This window comes from Podarcis filfolensis, assembly GCF_964270895.1.
Source record: "Podarcis filfolensis genome assembly, chromosome: 2".
Classification (NCBI taxonomy): Eukaryota; Metazoa; Chordata; class Lepidosauria; order Squamata; family Lacertidae; genus Podarcis; species Podarcis filfolensis.
In genome coordinates, this window is record NC_139605.1 from 97,815,418 (window position 1) to 97,828,922 (window position 13,505).

At 47.8% G+C, this 13,505-nt stretch overlaps 1 protein-coding gene across 11 annotated transcripts in view; it reads left to right on the forward strand.

Moving 5' to 3' along the window:
- SDK2 (sidekick cell adhesion molecule 2) overlaps positions 1-13,505 on the forward strand; it is a 363,930-nt gene that overhangs the window by 313,615 nt on the left and 36,810 nt on the right. For all 11 annotated transcript variants that reach the window (XM_083598508.1, XM_083598512.1, XM_083598514.1 and 8 more), the window contains exons 19-29: positions 415-610; positions 992-1,090; positions 2,228-2,419; positions 4,976-5,097; positions 5,864-5,973; positions 6,806-6,956; positions 7,717-7,954; positions 8,130-8,245; positions 9,140-9,329; positions 10,211-10,309; positions 11,031-11,225. In XM_083598508.1, coding sequence (XP_083454634.1) covers positions 415-610; positions 992-1,090; positions 2,228-2,419; positions 4,976-5,097; positions 5,864-5,973; positions 6,806-6,956; positions 7,717-7,954; positions 8,130-8,245; positions 9,140-9,329; positions 10,211-10,309; positions 11,031-11,225 — 1,708 coding nt within the window. The remainder of the gene's footprint in view (positions 1-414; positions 611-991; positions 1,091-2,227; positions 2,420-4,975; positions 5,098-5,863; positions 5,974-6,805; positions 6,957-7,716; positions 7,955-8,129; positions 8,246-9,139; positions 9,330-10,210; positions 10,310-11,030; positions 11,226-13,505) is intronic.

The window sequence follows — 13,505 nt, forward strand, 5'->3', positions numbered from 1 at the left end:
GACTAGCCCAACCCACAGATTTATCTTCTCTTTCTCTTCTAACTCCAGACTGTCTTCTCAACCACCCTAACTCTAACTCTCTCAAAAAAAAAAATCTCTGTGCTTAATCCTTATACACAGTTAACTCTGCCCCTTGGGTTCCCATTGGTTAGTAATTTTACAATTAGTTAACCCTTTTCTTATGAACCCAGTATGATGTCACACACCTAGGAGGGCAAACGCCACACAAATCTACTTTTAATTGTGCAACATAAATTTGCTGTTGCCCAAGTGAATCACACCAGCAAAAGAGTGCTAATCTGGAGCTGGCCCCTGTGCACAATATGGGGCCAGAAAGATAAAGCCCCATGCCATGTGGTCTGCCTTCATTTCCTCCTTTCTGAGCAACCATGATGTCGTTCATTTATTCCTCAGCTGATTGCCTGGGAACCAGGGCAGGAAGAAGATATGACTGTAGTGACAGTGCGCCCTAACTTCCAAGACAATATCCATGTGGGATATATCCCAGGCCTCAAGAAGTTTACAGAGTATTTCACCTCGGTGCTGTGTTTCACCACACCAGGCGACGGACCCCGCAGCCCCCCGCAGCTGCTGCGCACCCATGAGGACGGTACGGCCTTTCCCTTTGGAGCTGGGCACAGGCACAGCTCTTGGGTTCCTGTATGCCCATGACTATGGGTCCACACACCCCTAACCTTCCGGTCAACATGAGTTTAGAACGTCACCTTCCACTGTGGAAGTCTTGAGTCTGACACTGCCCTCAGTTGTAGAGCCCGACACGTCGTTGCTGAGACTGCAGTGACGCCCTTGAAGGCCCCGGGCTCCATCTTGACTGTGTCCACTGCAGTTATCCTTTCACCCAAACCCCAGAGTGCCCTGGGAAGAGTCAAGTGACCAGCAGCTTCCCTTTTTTGATTTCCTTGAGGAATTCCTATATGAAGCGTTTGTCCTGTTGTAACTTTCTGGGTGGTGGGGTTGTTTGTTTGGCTAGTTCCGGGTCCAGTGGGACACCTCAGCTTCAACGAGATCCTCGACACATCCCTGAAGGTCAGCTGGCAAGAGCCCCTGGAAAAGAATGGCATTCTGACAGGTAATAAATCTCTCCAGGTGGGGAGGAGATGGCTGGGGGGGAAAGGGTGATTAACTGGACCAGGAAATCGGGAGCCCATTTCTTCCTTGGTGCCAATGGAAAGAACTCAGGGCTTATACAAAATTCCTCTTGTCCCACGGCTTTGCCCTGGGGGCAATTCAGGTTTTCTCTGGAATGACGTTTGATCCAGTTTAGAGCTATAGAGTGAGTTTTCCCTGGGAAGGAGTGGGGCAAGGGGGGAAACCACTCCATATCTCTAAACTGGAGCAAACATCAATCCGGAGAAAACCCGAATTGCCTAGAAATTGTGGATCAAGTGGAAAACCACTCAGACCCATTCTTTCTACTACCTAAGAAAGCTTCTGTAGAGGAGATATGTATCTTGATAGTCCGTGCTATCATATCCGCTAGCCCTGTGAACTAACAGCCTGGAGGCCATCTTGATTTCAGCACGAGGAATAGTTTGGGAATTGGAACCAAGCATCACATCTGTTTGCTTCAGGCCCCATGGAGCTTCCCTGGTGATAGATTTCAAAAAGATTTTGAAGGATCCAACTCCATGTTAAGCATAAGACATAGGGAGCAGGTTATCCTGATAACAGTGCATTGGGAATTTAGGTTCATCTCTTCCCTTTCCAAACATGATCGGGATGGAAATCACATCCTGATCGCTCTCCTCTTCCCACCCACCCCCCACACCCAAATGTGCCCATGAAGCTTAGGTAAACCTCATTTTAGCATTAGTGAGAACTTTTGCTTTTTACTGAGCCCTGTTGCCACATGGGCATGTATGTATGATTTCAACCTTGACTGGCTGGGGAGAGAAGGCATCGTGCTCTCTTATGCTGTGATCAGAACAACAGTTCCCTCTCCACCTGATGCCTCTAATTAAGAAAGAAGAGAAGACATAATAGCATGCTATGCGTTAGCCATAATGTGTCATTCAGCCTCAGGAAGCTTAATGAACTAGTGGAAGCACTAAAGCAATATAAATTAGACTCCCCAAAGAACTGTTGGTGAGGCCTAAGTCTCCGGCTTAAGGCCACCAGATTTATTGGACATGTTCTGTTTGTGCCTTGGGTTTTAAATGAACGTTGTGCAGTTCTACACACCTGTATATGTTTTGGGCTCCTTCAGGCTACCGGATCTCCTGGGAAGAATACAACCGCACCAACACCCGTGTAACGCACTACCTGCCCAACGTCACACTGGAATACCGCGTCACTGGCCTCACAGCCCTCACGACATACACCATTGAAGTGGCAGCCATGACCTCGAAAGGCCAGGGGCAAGTTTCCTCCTCCACCATCTCCTCAGGAGTTCCTCCAGGTAAGTTTGACTCACGGACCCTGCCTTCAGCAGAGCACAAGGGTGGCAAGGACCACCACAGCCTCGGTCCCTGCAGAATGCTTCAGTTAGTAGTGGAAGTCCCAGATACAGATGATTTTTCTTTCTTTTTTTACATCAGATGTACTGATACCCAGCTGAACCCTCTTTGAGACATTGATAAAGTGAAAATAGGTTATGTGGGCAGAGACCGCTATATAGTTGGACGTATGCATGATCATATTGCAATCCCACTAATAATAAGAGCAGACAGGAATCTCTTGAATAACCCAGTGTCTTCCCAGCTTTAGAAACACTACATCAAAGGGCAACTGGATTCACATAATAATGTTTCATATTCAGAAATGCAGTGGCACACACTTCCCTGTGATTATGTGAATATTTGTGGGGAAGAGAGGTTGATTTATTGATCTGTTGTTGTTGTTGTTGTTGTTGTTGTTTTCTCAGCATGAATGCCTCCCTTGTTCTGTTATAATGGCAATGGTGCCCACCTGAGAGGTGCCAGAATGCTTGAACTGAGTTCCGGCAAGTTCCAGCTGAAAAAATGCCCTGCAAGGTTATTCTTGTGCTTTCCATAAACTGCGGCTGGAATGTACTTCTTGTGCAGAAAGACTTGTCCTAAATCAGTACTCCTGTCTTTGCTTTGTTTACCTGTGCTGCGAACCCCGGCATCTCACAGCCACATTTCATGTTTCATTGGCTAGCAGCACCTGCTATGCGGGGGGCGGGAAGTCTCTCTGAGATTTTGGCACCTTGCAAGGCCAATTTGCCCCTTAAACATGGAATCAGACTTGAAGGATGAAGCAACAGAAGGAGCTGTTGACTTGGGATAAGTGACCATTATTCCTGTTTTCATGAAGAATTTCCATCTATACCCCATGTAAACTCTTAGCTCGGCCTTTGAGGGACTTCAGGTTGAGACACTGAGCAACAGACCTTTCTCTGCGGTGATCCTTCAAGACTGAGGATGTAACTACAGTCACCAGCCCAAACCTTATAATTCTGTCTCTGTATATTTCTGCCACTTTCCTAACCTTCAGGCAGCAAGCCATATCTAAGGTATTAGGAGCATTAATAGAGAGGGACTGCCTTTACTAAGGATGAATCTACATCTCGTTGTTTCAAGCCCTCATGAGCAGAATTTTAAAAACGCGCTTTCGTGGAGAGATAAGTTGTCCGTATTTGATTTAATTCAGTTTGTCTGTGCGAACTTTGACTTTGCCAATCCCAATTAGCTTCAATATTTGTTCTTTTGAGTAATTCAATTAATTCAAGTGTGGGCCTCCTTCATGCGGGCAGATAGCATGGCCCCCACAATCTGACAACAACCAACCACTCACAAGCTTCAGCGTTATTAAATTAACAAACATCGGAGTAATGAATATGAAATTACAGAAAGCGCTGACAGCTCCCCTTGTGACCTTCATGAGATGGGAGTTTTAAATTTGATGAATATTTGAATCACTTCAAATATTTGTTTGAGGCCTGCACTTTTGTCAGACCTAATCCAAGGATGCCACAGTCTTATAATGCATCATAATAAGGCACCATGTTGGCCACCGATAATCCTCTTGTTCTTCAGTTCCTTTTCTTTAATGTGAATTTTGGGTGGGCATGGCATTATTTATTTTATCTCGTGTAACAATGTACCTTTGTACCTTTAGAAGCACACAGTGTAACAAATCCACAATGGTTGCTTCTGCCAATGCAAAGCATTTTCAGCAAGATTCTTAGCCTTGACCTTCCCCTCTCCTCCTGGTTGGATTGCCACACTTGACGTTGTTAAGGGTAAACGCTCCTGGGGGGACGGCAGACCCCCAGTACCTCTGAGCGTCTCCCAGTAGGCACGTCTCTGGAATGGCATGTCCCTTCACTCCAGAGTGCCCCTCTGCGACACTTCTTGTATGAAAAGTGGACACAAGTCTTCTGGCATCACACAGCAAGAAGACAGAAACATCCGTAGATCTAAACTACGTTTTATTCACAATATATACAGAGAATCCATAATCACGTCTGTGCCCTCCAAACTCTGGCAGGAAAAAAAGCATACAGCAAAAGTGAAAGTACAGTCCAATAACACTCTCAGACAGAAGAGATAAGACAGTCTTCCGTTCCCACACTCTTCGCAGACATCTCATGTGACTTATACTAATAACACTAGCCAGCATTGGCTTACGTAAAATCCTAACAGACGTTGATGGATATTTGCCCTTCAACTATAGTGTTTGGCACATGTAGCTTCTTTAATCTGTATTGGCTGCCTTTTTTCCATCCTAAAGACCTTTTTGGTTCACTGCATCTCAGTCCCCATCACCACTGCCACCAGCAGCTCATAGCATACTACAGTTTCGACTTTGCATAATCAAGTGGTGCTTTCTCCTGCTCTGGCTTGTTAGATGGAGAGTTCTTCTTCAGTGCAGGATTTGGCCACTGTGTGCTGCCGTCATCCTGAGAAGGACAAAGAATGGCTGAGCCAATGCCTCTAATCCATGGGCTGTAGATATTCAAGTTCCATCTTTGCTTTCTCTTTGCCTGCAGAGCTCCCTGGAGCCCCATCGAACCTGGGCATCTCCAACATTGGTCCCCGCTCAGTCACACTTCAGTTCCGTCCTGGTTACGATGGCAAGACATCCATTTCCAGGTGGCAAGTGGAGGCTCAGGTAAGCCATTGGAAAGGGACACATCTGACGGTAGGAGAAGCCAGCAGCAGAGGAAGCTCTCTCATTCCTTTTCTTCTTCTTTTTAGCCCTTAGGATAGCAACTGTCGTATTAAAGTTAAAGAAGCATCTCTGCCATCAGGAGACACGTAAACTCAGTGGCAGGGCGCCAACATCCTCCACTGAGAATACGATTAAAATTTTAATTTTGCATGCATTGACTTTGCTTAATTTCAGGCATCTGTGGGGTGGGGGGGTGGAATTGCAGTAGCAGAAGGCAAGGGAGGAGCCTGGCAGTTTGGATACAGAGAGAACAGTGTGTCGAATAACAGGAAATATGAGCTATAAGCAGGACTGCGTATTGTGCGTAATCCACAATCTTATTTGAGAAGCACATCATTTGATACTTAAATATATTTGATATCCTGAAAATTTCTCCTATTTTCTTAAAATAGTTTCTAATCCTTGCTGCAAAAAGAGCTTTGCAGTAAGTATATGAGCAATGTCTAGTGAAATCTCACAAACTAAGAGAAGGCGGAGGTTCAGGGCTGGTCCATCCATGAGGTAGACTGTGGAGGTTATTTTTACTGATGGTGTAAACACATCAGGCAAAAAGTGTCCTGCTCTTCAGTCTCTGACAACACACACCAAACTCTACAGCTTTAGCTAATACATTTTACACTGTCAGGGAGCAGAGAAATTGGCCGTACTATATGCAACAATGATGCTTGCCCAGTCCTGCTCATTATCTTGTTTGCCCTTTCCCTAGGTGGGTCAGATTGGTGAGAGCGAGGAGTGGACCCTCATCCACCAGCTGTCTAATGAGCCAGATGCCCGCTCCATGGAGGTGCCCAACCTCAATCCCTACACATACTACAGGTGAGTGCTGCTTTTGGGGAAGATTGAAAGGATGGTGTTGGGTTGAGCATGCATAAAAACATAAGGGCCCTGCTGGATCAGAGTAAAGATCCATCTAGTTCGGCATCCTCCTTTCCATAATGTCCAACCAGGTGCTTCCAGGAAGCCCAGAAAAAGGTCTGAAGGCAACAACCTCTTACTATTTCTCTGTAGCAACTCAGATTCAGAGGCATCCTGCTGTCAGGGATTGGTTGGACACAGAGGAATGGTGGGAGGAACCAGCTGGAGAACTCGCAGAGCCTGGGGGTTGGTGGTGGGATGACAATGAGTGGTTAGAGAGAGAAGAGGCAGATGACTAGGAGGAGGTGTCGGAAGTTGAAGAGGTAAAAGGCATCATGAGAAGGAGCTCAAAAGACAGGAAAGCAAAGGGGAACCCGGCCCCAAATCTCTTGTGACACTCTCATCTGCTAGTATTAGAAAGCTACAACCAGGAGGGTTGTGGTCTGGCTAAAACTGGGGAATGAGAAGGGATGAGGCTTGTGGGTGTCATTAAGGACCTTCTACCGTTTCCCTCAAAATTAATGCATTAGCTAATAGGATAAAGGAATGGCGTGTAATGCCAGCCTAATTAAGCCATGTTTGTATGTCAACAGAGATTGTGACAACACACCCAGTAGCTCTCCTGCTGGCAGTGCACGGAAGGGAAAGGAGCCAATGCAGGCCTCTCAGGGCATGCAAGTGGGGGTGTTCAAAGTCCTATTTGTGTTTGTGTGTGTGTTTTAGGCAGGGTGGGCTATTCCTATGCCACCTTGCAGTTCCTTCCAACACTAATCCATTTCCTCTCTCCTCCCAGCTTCCGCATGCGACAAGTGAACATAGTTGGCACCAGCCCACCCAGCCTGCCTTCCCGCAGGATCCAGACATTGCAAGCCCCACCTGATGTATCTCCTGCCAATATTACACTGCGGACAGCCAGCGAAACCAGTCTCTGGCTGAGATGGATGGTGAGCAGTAGCTCAGAAAGGCACTAGGCCTCATCATTGTTTCTGGAGGTGGGGGAGAAACAGAGTTAATGAACCTGGGGCTGCTCATTGGTTACTAGGCAAGCCAAAATTCTGTAGGATAGATCTGAAATTAACAGGAAGATAGATGGGGTGAATAGCTCCAGTTGAGGCTAGATTTGATGGTGGCAGGTATAAAACAACTAGGGCAGGGATGTACCTATCCATCTTTAACGATATAGACCTACAGGTCAATTCTACCGCTAACTGCCCTACTGGAAATAGGAAGACCTATGTAACACCAATTGTCTCATGGTGGGCACCATTTTGAATCAATACAGTCTACTCAGTTCTTGTTTCCTTAACGCAAATGACAACTGTCTTTCGCCCAGCAGCAACAGGAGAATCCCTAAGTACTTGTCCCAGATAGAGATGCCACCAAATTCTGTGCTAAGCCAAACTTTAGTGGTGGAATTCTGCTCCAATCTGTGGTGCAATCACCTCAAATCAGAACTGAAGTTTGCTTTAAAAGAGTTTTCAGGAGTTCTAGCCCATGCCTTTTAGATGCATGTTATTTGTGCACAGAGGGCAAGGAGATAGGAATTGGGTGTTGGGAGGGTACCACAAGGTCCAGTATGGTCTCTGTCCCATATCCATTGAGGCAAAGAAATTCACTCAAACAGTATGGGATTTGTTTTTTTCATGCGAGGATTCTGGAAAGGACTCAGCTGCAGGCCAACAACGAGGCTCCCTTTCTTTCCAGCCTCTGCCAGAGACGGAGTACAACGGCAGCCCTGAGTCAGTGGGCTACCGGTTGCGCTACTCACGCCTAGACGGGCGTGGCCGCACATTGGCCAACACCATCCATGACCGTGTAGAGCGTGAGTTCACCATTGAAGACCTGGAAGAATGGACGGAGTACCGTGTGCAGGTGCAGGCTTTCAATGCCATCGGGCCCGGGCCGTGGAGCCAGACCGTGGTGGGGAGAACCCGAGAGTCAGGTACCTTCTCCACCAGGCCCTTGAGACAGTCTGTGCAGGCCTCCCATGGTTGGTCTGGAACTCTGAACATGGGGCTCAGGGCTCTGCTGTGGTGACCTGCTTCCCGCAGAGCCATCGCAGAGAAGCTCATTGGTGAAGCACTGACTCCCCTTGGTTCTTCTCTTTGTGCGTGCAGTGCCTTCGTCTGGACCCACCAACATATCAGCTTTGGCAACCACCTCTACCTCTATGCTGGTGCGATGGAATGACATCCCAGAGGCTGACCGAAACGGGCTGGTTCTGGGCTACAAGGTGGGTGTGGGGAATGCAGTGAAATACTGACTTTTCTTTTGCCCCACCTTCCCGCTCCCTAAAATCTGCCGGTCCCTCATCAGCCCCAGCTTGAAGCCCCCTTATCATTCCAGAGCTAGTCTCCTTTTCTTCCTCAGCGGCCTGGCCCATTGGTCTCTACCTGCAGGCCCCCACTGTCACAGGCCTCAGCTAGGCCCTTCTGTCCCAGCCCACAGCTTACTATGATCCTGTGAACCTGTTCACCAACTGCCTCTGCCATTGTAACTCATTCTCTCGACTGGTGTTGGGCTGAGGTATTTGGCCCAGATTTTCTCAACCTTTTTGAGGGCGGGGCAAGCTTCTTTGCGGAGGGAGCTACCTGCGTTAACTGCCATGCCAAGCAATATCTGGTACTTCTAATATAGGTAAAGGGACCCCTAACCATTAGGTCCAGTCACGGACGACTCTGGGGTTGCGGTGCTCATCTTGCTTTATTGGCCGAGGGAGCCGGCGTACAGCTTCCGGGTCATGTGGCCAGCATGACTAAGCCGCTTCTGGCGAACCAGAGCAGCGCACGGAAACGCCGTTTACCTTCCTGCTGGAGCAGTACTTATTTATCTATTTGCACTTTGACGTGCATTTGACGTGCTAGGTTGGCAGGAGCAGGGACCGAGCAACAGGAGCTCACCCCGTCGCGGGGATTCGAATCGCTGACCTTCTGATTGGCAAGCCCTAGACTCTGTGGCTTCTAATATACAGCAGCCCAATGCTGGTCATCCAAGCTACGTGCTCTGTGTATATATGTCTGCAACATGGCAGCACAATGCAGCTTTTTTCCGCTTGTTGAAGGCCGCAGTGTTAATTTGAGCCACTGTCTCTTCCTTCCCTCCACGGTTTGTCCCTGTTCTCTTCTAGGTCATGTATAAAGAGAAGGACTCGGACACACGGGCTCAGTTCTGGTTGGTGGAGGGCAACGCTTCACGGAGTGCCCAGCTCACAGCTTTGGGCAAGTATGTTCTGTATGAGATCCGAGTGCTGGCTTTCACCCGCATCGGCGATGGTGTGCCCAGCAATCCGCCCATCCTGGAACGGACACTCGATGACGGTAGGTGTCCCAACAGCAACCCATATGGTGGAAGGAAAGCTTAACTCTGGGAGAGAAGGGATGGGGAAAACAGGGTGGTCTGTGAGATATTGAAAGTCTTTGGAAAGCAAATGAAAAAGAAAGGCTAAGCCTTATAGCACATACTATTTGAGGACAAACTCAGTCCTGTACAACATGAAAAGCCAGTGGCACAATGGGTCAGTGCGTCTGGCTGTTAACCAGAACGTTGGTGGTTCGAGCCCACCCAGGGATGGCTGTGGGCAGAATTCCTGCATTGGTGGGGGGTTGGTCTAGTTGACCCTCAGGGTCCCTTCCAGCTGTATGATTCTATGATTGTATGGAGTTCTAATAGCATTTGCTGAAATAATAATAATACTTGGCATTTGTAGACTGCTTTCAGGTGCTTAGAGTACGTCGTGTACTTAATTTTGTTTCAGTCCTTACAACGAACTTGTACATTAGATTAGTATTACTGCCCTCATATTGCAGGGAGGGTGTTGAGGCTTCATGGAAAAGGCAAGATTTGAACCAACGACTTCCTCGATCGGTAGTGCTATGCTTTAGCCACGATGCTAGATGGGTACACCGCAGTGGTGATTGCTTTAGAGTCATGACACTGCAAGATTAACAGCTCCATGTCCCTAAACACGTCCCAGTCTTCAAATAATAGACTAGGGAGTGTCACCTTAAGCGCAGCATATGTTTATCTCTCTCTCTCTCTGTGTGTGTGTGTGTGTGTGTGTGTGTGTGTGTGTGTGTGTGCACCCTGTGGCTATGTATGTATTTGCATTAAAAGTCTGTTCTCTGGCTAGGTGCACAGAAATGTATGTGTTCCTTCTAAACTTCATCTGTGCACCCCTCCCTGTCTTCCTGTGTTCCAGTACCTGGGCCCCCAGTGGGCATTCTCTTCCCTGAAGTAAGAACAACTTCTGTACGGCTAATCTGGCAGCCACCTGCTGCTCCCAATGGCATCATTCTGGGTAAGCAGGCAACCCCTACGTACCATGGAGATTGTAGACCAGAGTGGCTCCCCACCCAACTTTTGTCTACAATTCTCAATGTCAGTTCAGTGCCACAAGAGCAAGCATGGCCAAACTTGGCCCTCCAGATGTTTTGGGACTACAACTCCCATCATCCCTAGCTAAAAGGACCAGTGGTCAGGGATGATGGAAATTGTAGTCCCAAAACATCTGGAAGGCCAAGTTTGGCCATGCCTGCACTAGAGGAATTATGGGAGGCAGAGCCGGTCCACCCATTAGGCGGGATGAAGCAGCTGCCTCAGCTGACAGAAACACAGGAGAGAGGCCCTTAAGCAGAAGCCCTTGCAAAGCCTCGCCGCTGAGTGGGAAGGGACATTTGGCAAGAGGAGAGGCCCTTGCCAAATCTCCCACAGATAACCAGCAGGGTGGTGAGGCTTTGCAAGGCTTTTCCTTGGAGGGAAGCCCTTGCAGAGCCTAACCCCCCCCCCCCATTATGGGGGCAACCGCAGGACCTTTTTGCCTCCAGTGCTTGAAACATCTTGGGCCAACCTTGAATGGAGAGGATAAAGGAAACCAGCCCACTGCGCCAGCCATGCGTAACCTCTCCTAAAACCATTTCCATGGTTCTGATCTACTTCCTCCTGGACTAAAGTCGGGATATGGGGATTGTGTCCTCTCCCCAATCATTTCCTGTTTGGGTTTGTCTTCCTCTTGCATGCAGCCTACCAGATCACTCACCGCCTCAACACCACCACCGCCAATTCTGCCAGCGTGGAAGTTCTCAACCCCAGCGCGAGGCAGTTTACTGCTACTGGTCTCAGACCCGAGTCGACCTACCTTTTCCGTATCACAGCACAGACCCGGAAGGGCTGGGGTGAGGCAGCAGAAGCGTTGGTGGTGACTACAGAGAAGAGAGGTAATTTTTTCCCAGGAAGGGACAACATGCCTGGAATTGGGAGGAAAGCTCTAAAATGCATGCAATGCATCAAGGCCAGTGTGGTTGAGCACCTACAAAATTGCAGACACCGAATGCCGATAGAGAAAGTAGAATTCTGGACTCTTCCACTTCACATGTTAGGTGGCGGTGCCATATTTTTAGTACTTATCCATATGATTTTTAAAGAAAGCTTCCTGCACACCACCTAGCACACCACGCTGATGCACTAGTTTTCTAGATGCAGAGCAGTTCTTTTATGATGGAGCATAAAAAATATGGCATGCGCACTCATAGTATGAAGTAGTTCTGTCAGAATTGTACCCCCTCAGGCCTTTACTGCTTGTGATATGCAGTCATGTGTGTCTTTCTTCTAGTTGGTTTTTTGGGGGGGAGAGGGAGGTCTTAATCTTTTGGTGCTGCCAGTTTTGAGTAGAGGAATGACAGATATCACCTCCTTTCGGCCATTTTCCACTCAAAATTGCTCTGCCCCCACCCCACAGCTCCTTTTCTTCCTGAGATAAAGCTACATTCACCCCCCCCCCCCGGCACCTAAGTGAGTGGGAAAATAAGTTGGGGAGGGAGGGAGGGATTTTGTATGAAAGAACAGCTGGACAAAAATGGTTAAGCATACAGCTCTTCATCTGCTTCGACTTGCAGACTTCCAAAACTGCTTTCAGATCAAATAAGTCCCATGCCACACCTGGTTTGGGCCTCAGGCTTCTAACTCATTCGCCAAAATATGCTGACCTTAAGCTAATGCACTTTCCTGATATAAAGAGGAGGTTGGTCTGTAATGAATCTACATGGATTTTAGATTCTCAAGCTACAGCTGGATGGGAAAGCCTTTTTGTTTTCTCCAGACCTGGATTTCACAAAACTGGAAAAGCAATGTTCTGTAGGCTCACCAGAGATCCACAATGCACATCATCTGGTGTTTGTTTGTTTGTTTTTAATTGGAAGTGTCATTTGTGTATAAATAATTGAATGGTTCATTAGGGCATTCCTGACAATTTTGTATAATATAGAGAAACTAGGGAGGCTCCTCCCAGAGGCGCCAACTTGCGCCAAAGATTGGGGTGGGGTGTATCGTGTTTCAGGAGGAGGAAGAGGGTGGAGCCAAATACAGTGGCCGGTGGCTCCTCCTCTCTTGTGCTCGGCCCCCTTCCATGGCAGCAGGAGGAGAAACAGGCCACTGAAGCAGTTCTCAGCTCTGCACTCTGCCTCCTCCGTCCCCTGATGATAAGGAACATTGGGGAGCCAAAAGAGCTTGGCCCTCTGGAGTTAGTGCCCATAACTCCCCCTTTGCACTCATCTAGTATGATTATGAGTGCTGCATAGAATGCGATGGTTCATGTGTCTAAAAGGCACCCATTGGCTAGAGTCCATAATACAACCCTCCACCAACCCCATGCTGTTTTGTGATTTTTTTAAAAAGTTTTTTTATTTTATACACCTCTGCTTTTTACTACTTGAGTCACTATATCTCTCAGGCACAAGATTTTAAGGCCTCTGTTAAAAACACCATAAAAAGGTAAAGGTACCCATGACCGTTAGGTCCAGTCATGGACAACTCTGGGGTTACGCACTCATATCGCTCTATACGCCGAGGGAGCTGGCGTTTGTCTGCAGACAGCTTCCGGGTCATGTGGCCAGCATGACTAAGCCGCTTCTGGCAAACCAGAGCAGCGCATGGAAACGCCATTTACCTTCCCGCCGGAGTGGTACCTATTTATTTGCTTGCACTTTGACGTGCTTTTGAACTGCTAGGTGGGCAGGAGCTGGGACCGAACAACGCACACTCACCCCGTCGCGGGAATTCAAACTGCCGACCTTCCAATCGGCAAGCCCTAGGCTCTGTGGTTTAGACCACAGCACCACCCACAAAAACACTGTACCAAATACCAAAAAGAGGTCTCTCATCATCAGCCCATGAATGAACTCCACACACACACACACAATCTTATGCTTCTATGGGGCTATTTGAAGCTTATGTACTTCTCCAGGAGCAAATCCCCCCCCCACTGCCTCCCAAAGAATCAGAAAACAAGCCAAAAGATAGTCAGGACTCAGGAGTGGTTATGTAGCCCTGTCGCTTTCATTGAATTGAAATATCACATTATTTTTCTGTTTAAAGAAGCCCATGAGAGCATCACATTAAAATACAGATGGTTTCTCCTTTTTGATCATGGGGGTCGGGGGGAAGCACTTTTAAAAAGGAGAAGAGAATATGATTCTTGGGAACCCAATGAACACTCTGGG